The sequence below is a fragment of the Mercurialis annua genome, linkage group LG4 (genome assembly GCF_937616625.2).
Source record: "Mercurialis annua linkage group LG4, ddMerAnnu1.2, whole genome shotgun sequence".
Lineage (NCBI taxonomy): Eukaryota > Viridiplantae > Streptophyta > Magnoliopsida > Malpighiales > Euphorbiaceae > Mercurialis > Mercurialis annua.
Window position 1 is genome coordinate 37,904,605 of NC_065573.1, and position 18,453 is coordinate 37,923,057.

The 18,453-nt window shown below is 28.3% G+C and overlaps 1 protein-coding gene and 2 non-coding genes across 3 annotated transcripts; all 3 read right to left on the reverse strand.

Moving 5' to 3' along the window:
* Window positions 1-1,676: 1,676 nt before the first annotated feature.
* On the reverse strand, window positions 1,677-1,749 carry TRNAK-CUU (transfer RNA lysine (anticodon CUU)). The gene has a single exon. It is a non-coding gene; the product is annotated as a tRNA-Lys (tRNA).
* A 4,443-nt stretch (window positions 1,750-6,192) lies between these two features.
* Window positions 6,193-6,265, reverse strand: TRNAK-CUU (transfer RNA lysine (anticodon CUU)). Its single transcript has one exon. It is a non-coding gene; the product is annotated as a tRNA-Lys (tRNA).
* Window positions 6,266-6,532: 267 nt separating this feature from the next.
* Window positions 6,533-9,911, reverse strand: LOC126679082 (methylsterol monooxygenase 1-1-like). The gene is made up of 5 exons (XM_050374020.1): window positions 9,395-9,911; window positions 8,478-8,800; window positions 7,158-7,305; window positions 7,044-7,076; window positions 6,533-6,953 (listed from the first exon to the last, which is right to left on the reverse strand). The coding sequence occupies exons 1-5, from the start codon at window positions 9,713-9,715 to the stop codon at window positions 6,879-6,881; spliced, it is 900 nt and encodes a 299-aa protein (XP_050229977.1). The 5' UTR covers window positions 9,716-9,911; the 3' UTR covers window positions 6,533-6,878.
* Between the last annotated feature and the right edge of the window lie 8,542 nt (window positions 9,912-18,453).

The window sequence follows — 18,453 nt, forward strand, 5'->3', positions numbered from 1 at the left end:
GAAACATGCAAAAGTAATGAGTTGCTATATACTAGTGGTAAAATCATTTTAAACTCTTTTTTTTTTTTTTTTTTTTTTTTTTTTTTGGTAAGCCCATCCGGTTTCCAAGGCTTCGCCTAAAGCTTTAATAATAAGTTGCATTAATCTCTTTTCTTTTGTACACAAGACAACAATCATTTATCACCTTCATATTTAAATTTCAAGAATATACATTTGATTTTGTAATAAGGGTTTCACCTACAAGGGCAAAATCCATTTTCATCATAATTTCAATATCCAAGAAAATGGCCAAACATATATGCACATTGAAAATGAGTTGTAAAATATTTTTCAAATTTTTCAAATGCCAGAATGAAAAAGAAAAGATATCATTGAAATATGCTTCGTATGTGGGATCAATTGCATGTCTTGTTTGACATCAATTTTAGGAGTCACTATATGTCACAAAACAGAAAATGTGTCCATGATGAATATTCTCATGTGGACCAAATATTGGAAAAAAATCTGTATTATATTATTGATAAGTTTTTATTTGAAATATTGAGAAAAAAATTATATATATCCTTAACTTTTGGGTCAACTATATTTTTATGTTTCGGAAATATGTATAAATACTAACATTTCTAAAAAGATCACTCAAATTCTCACTTAATATTGTTTGACCATAATAAAAAATGATGTTTATTTTTTACCAACAGAAACCGTTTAATGTCAACCAGATTTAACTATTGCTTTTATTTTAGAGGGAAAAAGAGAGTCATATATGCCTCTAACGTTCAAAGCGAAGATCAATTATGTCTTCATAGTTCGGAAAGATGAGTAAATACCACTGGCAATTTTAAAAAAAAACACATTCAACACTTTCACCATATTATTAAGAAAAAAATTGCATTTCTCAGTAGGAACTGAAAAGAAATACAAATATGTCTTTATATACATCAGCGTTAGTAACTCATGTGACAATGCAGTTACAAAAATAAAAAAACACACTTAAAGCATGTGTATAAAATTTCGAGTCGAGTCCGGCGCTAGAGAATAAGAGTGTTAACAAATTTGAAAATACAATAAAAAATTTTCTTTTCATATAAACTTTTATCCAAGTTCCGCCAATAACTTAAATTTTATTATGGTTAAATGAAAACATATTATTTAAACATAAAAATAGCTAAGGCGTGTTTGGCATGGAAAAAGAAAAACAGCATTGGTAATGTATTATTAGGGACCCATGATTAGTAAAGAGATGACAACCACGTGTATGATAAAGATTGGTGTAAGGTAAGGTAAACATTCCAAAATGATGCCCACAAAAAGAAGCCAATAGGATCTAAGAAATAATTACCAAAATTCATCAGAAAACTTCACTATTCTTCTTTAACAAAAGTTGAAAAGGATTAAAAAGGGTAAAATTAAGAAAGGTGGGGCCAATAAGACCTTAATACCAAAATGAAGCTTGTTTTTGCAAATTACAAACAGCTGTATTGTAATACTATCAAAGCACATGATTGTGGGACCCACTTGGTTAACGTTATAGTTCCACCTGTAAATCACTTAAATGCAAATTAATTGGATAATTATTGTTGTAGAGATTTCAATTTTGTCTCTGATACAGTTTCTACTGTTTTTCGTATACCGTCATAAGACACATAACGTGGAAAAAACAAAAAAATAAAAAAGGACGCCCACCGAGGGGCTCGAACCCTCGACCACAAGGTTAAGAGCCTTGCGCTCTACCAACTGAGCTAGACGGGCAGCTTGTAGGTAGGCACAAGTAATTACATATTACACGGTTAATTATATATTCCTGAACCTGAAAACAGACAACAAATGAAGTGTATTTTGGGAGCAGCAACTTCTTTGTGAGTGAAGGAGAAAACGCTAGAATGGTGCTTCACTGAATTTGAAAAATCACCAAGCCAAGAACTCCCTTTCTCATCGGTTTAGAGACAAGTTCTATTGCTATTTGTAGGCACATTTTCTTTAGAATCGTTTGTTTTCTCTCAGGTTTTCGAAATCCTAACTTTTCTATTAAAGCATCACTTGGTTAACGTTAAACATCCTCTTGCGAACATAGGCTTTTATGGGCCTCATAGAGAATTAGGTTGAGAAAAGGCCTAATGTCTTAAAAAACCCCGACCTTTTAACCCTTATTCAATCATACACTGACGTTGAAAATTTGTCAATTTTACCCTATTTTGCATTTTTGTGTTTCAATTGTACCCTGAAAAATTAAATTAACGTCTTTTGTGTTTGGAAATTTGTTTAAAACATTCTCCATGTCTCGCATATATTAATTGTATATTTTAAAAATTTATTTAAATTTAGTTAAATTAATTAAGAATTTAAATTAGTGTTAATTTGATTATGGTTTTTAGTTAGTTTTTAAAAATAAAGAACTTATTTGTACGTTTTTGAATAAAAAAGAATTTAATTTCATGTTTAGACTTAATTAATTGAATGATTTCATCATTTAAGTAAAAAAATTAACAAATTAAAATATTGGGGTACAATTGAAAACGGAAAATTCAAAAGTGGGTAAAATTGATAAATTTTCAACGTCGGGGTGGAATTGAAAAAAACTTTAAAGGTCAGGGGTTTTTGAGTGATTAGGCCTTGAGAAAATTACATGAATTCCCTCAAATATTGAAAAATTTATGTTAGTGACCCGTGTTTTAACTTTTTGCAGAAGTCTCTCAAAATTTAAAACATCTTTTCATGCCTACTTTTTTATATTTTACATTTCTATTTTAACCGTATTGTACATATAGACTATTGTGTATTTGTCACACTGAATCATTATACCCCACTTCTTCTTCTCTATTTCTCTCAAACGGTTATTTCTATTGTCTACCGTCGAATCTCCGGTGATGCTCCCTTCATCGCCGCTTTCTATTGTTGTTTCTGATTGTCAGATCTCTTGTGCTGCTCCCAGCCTCCCTCCCTCGCTGGATCAGTATCTTTTTTTATTATTGAGTTTCTTCTACATCGGTGCTTTTGTACTATTCTCTATTTGTCGGGCCTCCGGTGGTCGGAGGATCCATAGATTAAGTAAGCGGATTTAGAAGGAGGTGGGAGAAATGTGGTCGGAATTGAATGAAAAATCAAGAACTGAATTAAGAAAAAGAAAAATGACGAGAAAAAAGTAAGAGTAGTTAATAAGATAATGAACCAAAAACCCAATTGCTAGTGGGAAGATACATTTGTTGTTGATTTTTAATTGAATTGAAATTTCTTATTTATTGGTAGTGAAAGATTTGAAATTAATTACAATAAATTGAAAGATTTGTGTTCTGTTATTTTGTTTGAAGTTCTAAAATTTAGGCATGGAGAGGAAAAGGAAACTGCATATGAGGTCTTGAAGTCCCTATCGCTATTGATATTAGCTGTTAAATCTCAAGCGAGGAGTTTTTGAAGTTTATTAATGATTTAATGATGGTTTGAGTAAACTGAAGGACATAGTTGAAGCAGTTATTATCAATTTTCCAAATTTAATATATATCAAATTGTCTTTATTAAACTCATATTACTTATGTGTAAAATTATCGGCTATTTGTCTATAATGATATCTTAACTTTTGGATTGTTTTAATACCTTCATGACGGAAGACTTATCTCTTCCATATGAACATAAACTATTCTCTTGAAGAGTGGATGCATGTGATGTAGGAAGATGCAAATTTATATCAACTGAACTAGTTGAATTTAATTTTTAATAAAATTTTGTCTTGTTGCTCTGTACAATTTTAAATGATATTTTATAATAGAGAATTTTGAAATTTAGTGTAATATTCAAAGTTTGATTTTATAACCAAATTTTAAAAAATAAAAAACCAAGATCAAAAAGAGTAAATGGTTTTATCAAAAATGTATAAAACTGATTAATAGGCAACTTTTTCCCATCTAAGGAAAATGGTTGTTTGAAAGAAGTAACTAATGAAGTCAATAATGAGACGGATCGCCGAGTTGCACATTCAAAGAGCTCCGTCAATGCGATTGAAGAAATTAGATATAATTTTTTGTTATTTTACTGATGTTCTATTATTATACCTCTTGAATGTATTGATATATTCAATATTTGATCAAGTTGTATTTTTATTTCCCTATTAATGAAATTTTCATTATTCTCAAAAAAAAAAAAAATGAGACGGCCATCAAAATCTCTACTAGTAGGTTTGTGAAAGAAAGTTTGACCATAAGGAGATGCAATAGTATCTATGCACAGTAAATTATATAAAATTAGATCAATTAATAATTTAATAGAACAGATATAGACATTCCGGAAATCTCACTTTATAGACACAAACTACAGAGAAATATTTTTAAATGAAATATATTTGACAGTCTATAAAACGATAATCAACCTGATGTGAACTTATATCTACTGAACTAATTTATTTTTTTAATAAAATTTAACTTGCTACTTTTTTACAATTTTAAATGACATTTTATATAGAGAGAATTTTGAGATTTAGTGTAATCACAAATTGAATATTTATTTTAAGTAAAATATATTTGACAGTCTACAAAACCAAAAATCAACCTGATGTGAATTGGATGTGAACCTATATCAATTGAACTACCTTAATTTAATTTTTAATAAAATTTGTTTTGTTATTTTGTACAATCTTAAATGACATTTTACATAAAGAGAGTTTCGAGATTTAGTTTAATCACAAATTGAATATATTTTTTAAGTGAAATATATTTGATAGTATATAAACCAAAAACAACCTGATGTGAATCGGATGTGAACTTATATCAACTAAACTATTTTAACTCAATTTTAAATAAAATTTGTCTTATTGCTCTTTACAATTTTAAATGACATTTTATATAGAGAGAATTTTGAGATTTAGTTTAATATCAAATTGAATATCTCTTTAAATAAAATTTATTTGACTGTCTATAAAATCAAATATCAATTTGATGTGTACCGGATGTGAACCTATATTAGCTGAACTACCTAAATTCAATTTTTAATAAAATTTAAAACTGATTTCTTACAGTACATGCAAACTATAAATAGAGTTAAATATTGTATAATATATTTGTAGATAACAACATGAAAACACTATTAAATATACAATTTTAATTCTCTTATAGTTACAATAGAAACAATTATTCTTCATAGATAAACAATAGAACAGAATCACATTTATAAACTCAAATAAATAGAAAGCACTCAAATCATAAAGAGAAAACTACACCATATAATCTGTAAATAATAAATCATCAAAAACAAAAGAATTGAGACATGAATTCGATAAAATGCAGCCCATGCCATTGGAATTAATTTAATCTACAAGACAATGAACATTATTTATCTAAACTAAAATTGGCAACTAACAGAATAATTCAAGGTAAAGGATCGTCCCTGAGAAAAAAAACATCAGATATTCTTCAACTTCTTCATCTTAGAAGGCAAACATCTTCCTTTCTTTCACAATCTCCTTTTCCTCGTTTAAAAGTTGAAAACTAATTGATGAATTAACAAAAGCTTTGAGTTTAAGAAGTGGCAAGAAATGACCTAGATCCAATAGAATAAACCAATAATTATTCCGGCGAGACCATTTAAATAACCACAAGAGAAACCATGTCGGCATCGATCAAATCGGATAGGAGAAAACAAAATTGCAGTTTCCCTGCTCTGATAACTCCAAACAGCCGCCGTTGAAGCTAAAAATTGGAAAAGAAGATAAAGAAGAGTGAACCAAATGCACTCTGAGAAGATCACCGCTGTCGCCGTCCGATGAGGATAACAACACTCAAGGGGCCTTCAACTTTGTCTTCTCTGGTTTGTTAAAAGGAAGAAGTGGTTGGGGGTCATAATTGTCCTAATGTTTTTTTTAATTTAAGTTAATTTTGAGTTATGAGGGATTTATGAAAAGTTTTTTATTTTTTTGAGAGATTACTGTCAAAACCAATATTGTGATGTAAAAACATAACATAGAAATTTTAGGGAATTTGTGAAAAAAATCCAATTAGGTTTGTATTGGGCTGATGGTCTGATGGGCTGATCCTATATCATATCATTTTGACAATTCTACATGTCAAGAGTACAATAATAGAGATTTCGGGTGGTTCAGCAAAAATAGACCAAAAAATACGCTGCAGTCTAGTTAGGAGATGCAATCTGAATGGGCCAGCCTTTTATAGAGATTTTAGATGGTTCAGGAAAAAAAAGAACAAAAAAAGACGCCCACCGAGGGGCTCGAACCCTCGACCACAAGGTTAAGAGCCTTGCGCTCTACCAACTGAGCTAGACGGGCAACTTGTTAAAATCAACAAGTTTAATAAATAAAAACGTCAGTCTTATGATTAAACAGCTTCTAGATTGCCAAAATCCAGATTACATGCCAATAAAGAATTGCAAATTTGATGCCATTTTAAGAGTTAGTCATTAAGAAATTTATCTAAGCTGTGTTGGCTCATATGATACAAAGGCCATGTTTGATTCATTGTTTACTGTTGAATTTCATACAATAACAGAAAAATTCAAAATCAAAGTTCAAAGCAGATTTCTAGATCCCAGACAATAAAATTCAACAAATACTTAGGATGAAATATTAGCATTTCAAGTCACACAAAGAAACATGGATACATTTGCATTTTTTTTTACATTTGGATGTTCAACAAACAGTCCTCCTAAACAACACTTCAAATTGCAAATCCACTTAACTTCATCAACAAAACACCCCGACGCTGAAACTTAATACGGAAAACCTACTTACCCTGATGCTACACAAATCACAGTTAACCTCCCATACTAAGATCTCTAAATTAACCAGGCTAATAACATATTGATGTCAGCTTCAAATCGAAAATATCCGAGAGATGTACCCTAAGCACATTTGATTTAACAACAGTTCCGCAGTTCAGCAGCTAGTCAGATTTGAGATTTTGCGTAGGAACATTGTATCCATTCTGCCCGCCATCATTTGCCATTTCCTCTTTCAACTGTATAAATTAAGAGCATGGAACTTTTATCATAAACAAAGACTGATGTAATACTGAACAAGAGAAGAATGATGAAAGTTCTTTTTTTACCTTCTTGAGTACCTTCTTCTGATACCGATAACCCTGATCAAAGAAAACAGACCACATAAATGATCAGCTGAAATGGAAGCGTAAATAGTTTAGTGGCGAGATTTATCTCCTTACCTTATCAGTTCCATAAATATAGTCACAGTAGGTGAAAACTGAAGCGAAGTTACTCTGGCTTTGTCCTCCAACGTAGTGATGGTAATCATGATAATCAGCGCCACCGTAAAATGGAATATACTTGGTTAGAGTCCAGGGGAAATCGTACCTGAAAAAGAAACATAGAATGTCTAAAACAAGCAGAAACAAAATAAATCCATTTACTTCACATGCCTCTAAGTCGATTGCAAAAATCCCAGGTTTAGGTCAATAACGCACAAAAAATTCTACTCCCTTCTAATAAGAGGACAAGAGAGTAGATCTGGTGCCTTTTTGAACCTGCTATCATATTTTACATTGCCCAGAAGATTTTTGTCAAAACACAGTGCAAAGATACAACACCATTCATCGTCTAAGCCCAAAATCAACTTATAAATTTATATCCTCGTAGCAGCTAGTTCTTGCAATGCGTCATTATACAATAAATTAAAGTCTCATTCATCATGTTGGAGACATACTCCCATTCACAGGTAAATGGCTCCTATAGAAACAAATCTAGGCTCCTACAAGAATTGTTTCCTATTTCGGTATGAACACTTCTATTGTAATTTCTGCTATATAATCATTTCAAAAGTGTAAATGAAACCAAGACAGCAAGAAACTACTATAAATTATTATGAGTTACTAAAACTACTATAACATTCAATCAATATAGGATCATTTAAATTCCCCTTGCAACCCAGTAACATATTGATCTAGAGAAGCCGTACTCTACATGACACACATAATAGCTGCAAGGCTTTGACCTCAGTGGGTTGTGCACGACAAACACAGAAAAAACTTTTGCACGAAGATCATTGAGTCCTATGTTTTGACGTTTTGTTTTCATTTCTGAAAACGCTTCTAATACTCCCAAACCTTATATTTATAACTATTCTTACAAAACAATGCCATTTCACCATTTCCCACAGTTAATGTTTTCCATTTGAGAGTTTCTATTCCCACCCAACACATACAGAAAATCACCTACTATTGCCAAGTGTCCATTATTACTTAACTAGATGGTGGTTGGGTTAGAAATCAACAGTAGCCTACTTAGCAAAACAGACTACAAGTAAAGAAAGAGAAAAAAAAAGTGACATGTTGATCACTTGATCCTAGTCCTGATCAATGAAAAGGCAGGCACACTGTTGAAGATACTTGAAATCTCCTATTACTTTTACCAGAAATTCTTCAATAAAGTAAAAGGCAACAACAATTCTAAAGTTAGAATCATTTTTGCCACAGTCAACTAGAGAATAATAGGAATCTCAAATATTATGAAAAGAACAGCATGCATACCCGCTGTGTGTCTCAATAGCTTCAATCTGCCTTAAAGCAATCCATAACCAAAACGTGATCATGTGACCAGGAGCCATTGCTGGTCCGAGAAAAGACGGTATTCCAAGTATCAAAATTTCAGCCCAGTGCGCATACGGAGCAGCATAACCAATAGGAGCAGCATATTCATGGTGAACGCGATGGATTTTCTCATACCCCCATTTTCCATGAAGGAATCGATGAATCCAATAATTCGTGTAATCCTCCACCATGAAATATACCAATAACTGAAGAGCAATTTCCCATCCTGAAGGTAATGGCAAACCTGTTCTGATCCCAATCATCTGAGTATGCAAGAATCAAATCTACCATATCAGTAAACAATTAAAGTATCATTTTATTACAACAACATTGCGAATAAATGAGAAAATTCTCCTAACTTTAAGAACATTCCAGTCACCATCTAGAGACTCAAAACTAATAAAATGATTATCCAACTACCTAAAAGAAATGCCAATAAAACAATTCACATTTCTATAGACCTAATTGTCATACAAACAGAAAATAAAGGATTAAACAAATAGAAACAATTACATTTCACACATATTTTTTCAATTCCAGAAACTCCAATAAGTATCATTATCTTACAGAAAATTAGATATTCAAATTGGAATATAAATTAAATTATGATCACCAATGCAGAAACTAGTAAATCTAAGCATATAAATTCTATTTATAATTTAGAGAATCCATGCAATTCTCAACAAAAATCATAAAAATGAAAGACTAAAGCTACAAATCTAATGCAATTAAAAATCAAAACTTTAACAATCCCCAGATCATAAAAAATCAACTTAAGCAATACCCATATCATAAAATCTCAACATTGACAGAATCCAATTATAAAATCTCAACATTAAAAAGAAATTGATGCTGACCTTGATAGAAGGATAGGAAACCAATTGCAAAGGACCCACAACAAAGATGAACATTTTCATGACATCTTTATAGCACTTAAGCATTTCCGATGGAGAAAGCTTTACTTTTTGTTGAATCTTATGATTATAAAATCTCATAAGCTCAATAAAAACAACAGGCAATGGTACAACGGAGAAAATCAAGAAAAGAAACAGGATGTTATGGCAAAAGAGGCAATAATCTGATTTATTAGCTGAATAATTGAACCATATTGTCTCTGCGGATGTCAGGTTCCGGCCAAGTGCGGCCGCCGCCTCTTCTACGGTGGTGTACGGCAGCATTTGGCGATGACAAGGTGGAAATTATTAGCTAGAAAATTATGCGTGGGAACTTTTTGAAAGAAATTTGTGTCGATAATTACAATGGAAAAGGAATCTTGATTTGTATAGACTGAAAAATCTGAGGTTTAGGCCTTATTTATGGTCATGGTTATATAGAAGACACATCTATGTCAGCTGTAATGTTCATGCACACACTCACACTTGGAACCCACTCTGTTTTTCTTTTCATTAATATTTTTTTGGCAAAAGGTACGAAAAAACCATCAAATTTTTTCAGTTGACAAATAACCCATTATACTAAAAACAAGTACATATAATCGCCTAAACTCGATTTTTTTGTACAAATAACTCATTGCCGCCAACATAATCTTATCTCCGCTATAATTTACAGTATACGGTACAAAATGACCATCATACTTTTCAAAAAGACCAAATATCGCCCTATAAAATATTAAATCTACTATTTTTTAAACATTTGTATTATCGCCTTAAAAATGCTATATATCCATTATAATTTTAGAAAATACCATATAAATTATATATATATATATATATATATATATATATATGTGTGTATATATATATATATGTATATATATATATATATGTATATATATATATATATATATGTATGATATTTGAAATATAAAAATATAAAAATATTTTTCATTCAATAATGTCTTATATACATTATTAATTTTTACACATTTTTTAAGTATCTATTTATATACTAAAATATTATAAACGTATAATAATATTAAATTCTTAAAATATAATATGTATATATATATATATATATATATATATATATATATTATTTTATATATTAGTATTATAAAAAATATCTAAAATTTATAATTTATATTTAACATTGATTGAAAAATATTTCTAAATTTTTATACACAAACACGCGCGCACACACATGTATGTATAAGTACTAAAGTTTAAAAATAATAATATGAGATGTTTATTAAAAAAAGAACTAATCGTATGTAAATTTTAGAATAAATTTATATTTGTACAAAAATATTTCTAAGTTTTTAATTTTTAATTTATAATAATATATATTAGCAGACTAGATATGTAAATTTAATATTATACAAGTATATTTTTTATAATTGAGGGAGAATAAGCGTTTGTGAGAGGAATTCAATCCACGACCTTCACAGTTTTGTTGTCCGGCACTTATCTCATGTGAACTACAGTTTGTTGGTTATTATATACTCCCTCCGTCCCACTCTAATTGACAAAATAACTAAATTATAATAACCAATACAAACTAATAAATGACATAGATAGTTACTTATATACCCCTCTATTAATAATGGAGCTAATTAATGCTATTAGTATATTAGTCAAATTCTCATTAAATATTCACCATTTTCCCATAAAAAGTTTAAATTTAAATGAGGGTAAAGATGGAAAGTTAAAGGAAAAAATTATAATTATGATAGTTTTGTCAATTAAAATGGGACACCAAAAACTCCATATTTTGTCAATTAGAGTGGGACGGAGGGAGTAATATTTTTGTTAAGATAGTTGTATTATTATTATTATTATTATTATTATTATTATAGAAATAATATTTTTATTATATATTTATAATATTTCAGTATAAACATAGATATTTTAAAGAATGAATAAAAATTAATAATTTATATAAGTTATTATTGATTGAAAAATATTTCTATATTTCAAATACTATATATATATAATTTATATAAAATATATCATAATTATAATCGATATATACCTTTATTAAGGTAATAATATAATTGTCTAAAACATAGATATAAAGTTTAATATTTTATAGGGTTATATATATTCTTTTTAAAAAAGTATAATGGCTTTTTTGTACCTTTTATTTATAAAATTAACAGAGTTAAATTCTGTTAGCGGCAGTAGGTTATTTATACCAAAAAATCGAATTCGGGTGGTTATATGTATTTTTTTAGTATAATGGACATTTGTACCAACTGAAAAAATTCGATGGTTTTTTTGTACCTTTTACCTATTTTTATTTTTATTTTTTAGTAATAGAAATATTTGCATATAATAGCCTAATAGGACAAAGGATCAATTCGTCTCCTCAAATTGATAAAAAATGTCAAATTTAAACAAATTGGATCATTTTTGCTTTGAATTTAATGAACTTGAATTCTTTTTCACCCCTCTCACAAAAAACTGAATTATCTAATTAACCTAAATTAACTTTAACTAAAATTCAAACTAATTATAATTAATTTTAATTAAAAAAATTATTAACTCTAATTAACCTTTTAAATTCTAGTTAATTATGATTACCTCTAAAAAAAATCTTAAACCAACCACCGCCATCATTATAAACCTCGTGTTGCCTCTGCCTCACTGCGGCTCCAGATTGCTTCGCCATCAGTTCCATCTGTCCCCTGGTTCAACGAACTGAAGCATGAGTTCGACGAATAGAAGAGACGAACGGTAATAACGTCGAATTGTTACTGTTGTTCGGCGAACAATGCTTGAACGAAGAAAAAAACAAAAATAAGACATTATAGCACGTGTATTTCACTCAAAGGTGCGACTGAAGAGGATCGAGGAATTTGATACGAAATGATAAAAGTTCGAGTTTTTTTGATACGATTTCGTAGGGTTGACTTTTTTGATATTTTATGCCGACATGAAAGGGTGGATTGATCCTTTGTTCCATTATACTATCCCAACTCTTTCGAATCTACCAAATCAATATATGGGGTAGTTGTTGAGTGTTTATTTTATAAAACTGTTGCGTCATGTTATTTTTACAACAAGTTAATGAGTATTTGAGATAGTGAATCTTTTAATTACTGAACATTCTGTATGGCTAGCACGTTATTAGTTTGTTGCACGAATAAAATAGCGTAATGATTATGTTGTATAGATTTCTGCTATTATTTAATGAAATTAAGTTATAGTACCACCAATTGAGTTCCAAAATTCAATTCTAATATTTTCTTATCTATTCTCTTTTTATTCATCATTAAAATATGAAATAAGTAATTGACTATCAATTTTTTTGTTGAAAATAATTTAAATTATATTATTGAAATTTTAATTTTTTACTTCTACCACAATTTAGTTATGATAGTGTATTTTAAAAATTTCATCATACATTTTTTAAATTTTACTGGCCTATTTCATATATTACTATAACTTTTAGAAAAAACCAGTCAAATATTAATAAGCATGTTTCAATTTCAGTAATTGTTCATCCTTAGAAAAACTAAATTTTTATAATATTTTCAAGTCTAACAAAATCTAACATCTTTTATTTGAAAAATACTTATCAAAAGTGGGATAGAATTTATGAAGTAACAATAATTGAAAAAATCAAAAACTATTGGCATTAAATTGAAGAAATGAATAATTGATTAAAATTGAAGCATATTCATTGAGAATTGGATAAAATTTATGTTTTTAAAAAATACGGTTATAATTGACCTTTATCTGAAAAAGTTCAGTAATTATAAGACACTAAACCTTTTAAATTAACAATATATGTATACTTGTTCATTTAATAGTTTAAGTTTATTCGAATTAAAAAAATGTTTATTCTAATATTCTAAGTTTTAGTATTAGTTTTTGATATTATTATTGTAATTTTAGCATTAAATTTGATATGAATTTTTTTTATTTAAAGTAGGTACCAACTTAAGTTAAATATTAATCAAATGATTTTTTTACAAATAAAGTGTTCAGATATTATTATGCAACTACTCTTAAAACAAAATCTTAAAAATATATTAAATGATAAGAAAACAGAATGGGTTTTCTTATCATTTAATTATATAATTATGGTCATAAATAAGGCCTACACGTCATATATTTCAGCGTTATAGAATTGAAGATTAATTATCGTCACAAATTTCTTTTTAGCTAGTTTCATCTGAGATTTGTTCCTCTGCTGTCAGCTTTATTGATCTTCTGCTATGCTTCATTAAATATTTTTGGAAAGCATCTTGATGATGTGGCTTTTCAGTGTGAGGTTGTTATGAAGATTCAAGCTGAGCTCATGGGGTTGGTGTGTTGAATCTCAAGCTTTCGTGTACAATATATCTCAGCAAATGCTGTTATTGTAACCAACTCCTTGCTGATGTGGCATATCATGAGTAATGTGTGATGTTAACAGTTATTTTTTGTAGCCTATAAATTCAGTGAGTTACACATCTTTATGGCCTTGGATATCCGTCTAAATCCGTCCAAGTCCGATATTTAAAGTTGGGTTTGAACAATAATTTTTTTATCTGAAGCTCGGTCTGAGTCAGAGTCTGAAAAAAGCCCGTTATTTAATGGCGGATTTGAACTTTCATTTTTATAGAATTTTAAGATTATTACATATTTACCTAAAACAAAAAAATATTTATAAATAATACCTTATCACGGAAAAGATAACCAAAATACATCACAATATTAATTTTTGTGTGTTTGTACTCCCCGTGTCCTAAAAAATTATAATTTTACTATGAGTCGCATACAGTCACATATTAACCTTCTCTCTCTCATCCATCCTGACATGCAAACATCTCGCAACTGTACCTACTATAAATGACTAACCAAATTTGAACGGAATTTATTGGCTAATTCCGTTTTCTTTATTTCTTTTTCTCTTCATTCTTTAAATTAATAAGTGTGCAGGTTACAAATTACCAATAAATTTGATATTTCTTTTATATTTATTTAAATATTGTCAAAGTTTTCTAATAAATTTAAAATATATGCTACTAATTTAATATCAGATCTAAAAATATATATGAACTAAATAAAATTCATTTATAATAGATATATATTAATTATATATTATGATAATAATAAACTATTATTTTATTATATATATTGTACTTTTTTATAATTTTTTCATAAAATATTTTACATAATTCATTTAGAAGTAGATAGCATTTTCATAGCATAGCAATGTCATAATTTTATCATTACAATATCATAAATTTATCATATTCTTATCATAATATTATTATAACTTTACATAATTTATGCAAAAATAGATAATATTTTCATAACATATTTTATCGTAAATATTATCAAAATCTTATCATAACTTTATCATACTTTTATTATGAAAATTATTTTACGTACTTTATCATTGTAGTCCCTCAACTTATATATTAGACTCAAGTACATCATAAATATTATCATAAACTTACCATACATATTATACATTATCGCAATATTATTATTACGTTATCATGTTATTATCAGTATCGTATGTAACAGATTATTATATGATAATGTGATGATACTGGTGGATAATATAAGACAAAATCACATTATCACCTTATCATGTGATTATCAATATATCACCTTATTATATGATTATCACAGCTTCACCTTAGCATGTAATTATCAGTGTATCATACTGCATTGGCATCTTATTATCATGTCATTATCAGTATCGTATGTAGCATATTATTATATGATAATGTGATGATACTGCTGGATAATATTAGACAAAATCACAGTATCACATTATCATATGATTATCACTGTATCACCTTATCATATGATTATTACAGTTTTCACCTTATCATGTAATTATCAATGTATCATATTGCATTGACATCTTATTATCATGCCATTATGAGTATCATATGTAGCAGATTATTATCATCTTGTTATCATAATTTTTCTGTAATTGTTTTTCATACAGGTATTATATTATCATTTTATTATCAATAAGAATCTTATCATACTATTTTCTTCACATTATCATCTTATTATCATAATTTTTATGTAATTTTTTCCATATAGGTATCATATTATCATATATTATCATAAGTTTATTATTTAATTATCATCTGGTTATCATTGGTATCATGAATATTTTTGTAATTATATTTTCACGTACGTTGTCATCCAATTATCATAATATTATCATACTTTCATCTAGTTATCATACTGCAGTGTTATGATAACGACATGATAATGTAGTTATATTAATATGATATTCAGGCACTATTTTATCATACATTATCATGTCGTTGTCACAACATTATCATTTAGGTACTCTAAAATATTATCATATATATTATCATATTGTTGTCATAACATTGTCATTTAGGTACTCTAAAACATTATCATCTTGGTATTATATAATAATATTATGATAACGAGATGATACTACAGTGATAACAACATGATAATCAATTTTTTTCTGCAGTGTTATGATAACAACATGATAATACAGTGATACTCATATGATAATCAGAGGCTGTTTTTTTTTAAAAAAAAAATTTTTTTTGCTGTAGTGGTATGATAATCAGATGTTGGTTTTTTTTTGCAGAAAATCGTTTTTTTTTCATAATAACTTCGTTTTTCATGCAATAGATCTAAAATTGAAAAAAATTTAAGAGTAATTTATTTATATCTGAATGTTAAAAAAATTGCAATAATCACCATGAATTAAAGAAAAGTTCGCTAAAATAAAATATGAAAGAACAGTGGAGCAACGGTAAAACGGCGGCGGAGCGATGAAGGAACAACAAAGAAAAAAGAAAAAAATGGAGAAGAAAAGAAAAAATAAAGAAGAAGAAGAAGAAGAAGAGAGAGAGAGAGAGAGAGAGAGAGAGAGAGAGAAAAAGAGAGGAAAATATAAAAAATGACAGTTGCCATATGATAAGAGTAAAAAATTAATAAAAATAGTATAATGATAATATAAATATGTTTTAGAGTAAAAATAAATAAAAGCATTAAAATGATTAAGTATTTTTTCTATTTTTTTCTTATTGAGGTAGGAAATCAAATATTTTTAAAAATAAAATATTTATCCTAATTTTCTCTAAAATTTTCATATAAGCCCGCCCAAACTCTGCTTGCAAAAATATAAAGTTAGGGCCGGATTTGGGTAGAAAATATAAAGTTTGAGCCGAGCTCGGACCGGACTTGAACTTGCATAAAAAATTAAAAAGCCCGACAGGTGTACTCACTGAGTATGATAATCAGACTAGTATATTTTCTTGTTATCAAAAAAAATTTACTTTTCTCTTATGGTATCATAGCATTAAAAGCTTTCGATGTTCCTTTTCTCGAGCAATCAAAGCTTGATTTTCTTAATGAACAAACAGATTCTACAGTCTATAGTCAATGGAAAATGTTAAATATAGGCAAGAAAATGTCAATTTCGGCAAGAAAAGGCAAACCCTGTTTGAAGTCCTTTTTTTTTACATCTAGATAAAAATCTTTCGTTAGTTTTAGTTTCAATTCTACTTGATGGAGGCAATTATCATAAATGGTATAGATAGACGAGGATAGTATTATAATTAAAAAAAATCAAATTTGTAGATAGATCCATTCTAGTTCCAAACTGAGATGATGATACATGTAAAGTTTAGAAAATATGTAATACTATAAAAATGTCATGGCTCTATTGAGCTGTTTCACTTACTATATATTGCTGAGAGTATTTATGGACTCTCCTCTTGATATGGCAAGATCTGAGAGACAAATTTTTTCAAGGAGTCAATTATAAGATAGGAGATTTACAAGAAGAAATTTATACTTTTAAATAGAATAATCTGCAAATTAAAACTTAAATGCTTTGAGTCTTAGTTCTTACAATTAAAAACATTCAATTGAAACTGAAATATTAAAAGAAAAACAAAACATATATATTTTCAAAAAGGCATGCATGCAGCTCAAAAGCTGGATAAGAGTCATTGTTATAACTGTAAAAAATGTCGAATTCAAATAAATATTGGTTTATGAGTCAGCTTTCTTTTTTAGATTTGCTTTTTACTATTTTCCGTTTCTAATGATTGCTTCACTCCATCATTGGAGTTATTCAACCGACTACATTTCATATCTTCATATACTAATTTTAGGATTTTGCTAAATTTGGACTTGCTTACATAATTCTCTAAATTCGATACTTCTGTTAGAGTTGTCATGTTATGAATTTGTTTTTTAATAGTGTTATGAACAATTAACCCTACTAACTCCATTAATAATTAAAATAAATCTATCTCTGCTAAAATATATTTGATAGTATTATGGATTTGATCGGACTTTAACAAAATCGAAAGCATATTTTTCATCTATAAATGCTAAATTTTCCCTCTATGCTTCTCAATTATGTTAAAGTTACTTTTTAAATTTATATATCTCAATCAAAGTTAAAGACAACTAACAACTAACAAATAAAAATTAATTAAACTTAGAAGCATATTACGTAAATAAAAAACAGTTAAAGGGGCTGAAACTGTGTATTACATTTAAAAATACACAATCTAAATTTAATCATTTTTACCTATGAGTTATAACTCAAATGATATAAACTCCGGGCATCAATCTGTGAGGTCGTGGTTTCAATTTTTTTCACAAACGCTTCCTCCTTCTCAATTATTCAAATAAAATAAATTTAGTCATCTGTTTTTGAAAAGGATGTCGAAAAAGATTTTAAAAAATTAATTATTCTCATGTCATATTATATCTAAAGAAATACTTTAATATTTAAAACTGATTCATAATTAAGCTAAATAGTTCGAAATTGAACTCAACCATATTCATATGTAATGGCGAATCGGTTTCATTTTTTAAAAATTAACTTCAAATGAATCACAAATTATATACACTATACAAAGATATATGTGATGGTGGCACAAGGAAGTGGCCACCATGTTTGACCATGATCAGTACCCTGTCATCTCTTTTCTTCTCCTTTTCTAGACAAATCGGTTATTAATCTTTCATTTCTGTAGAGATATTATGAAAGA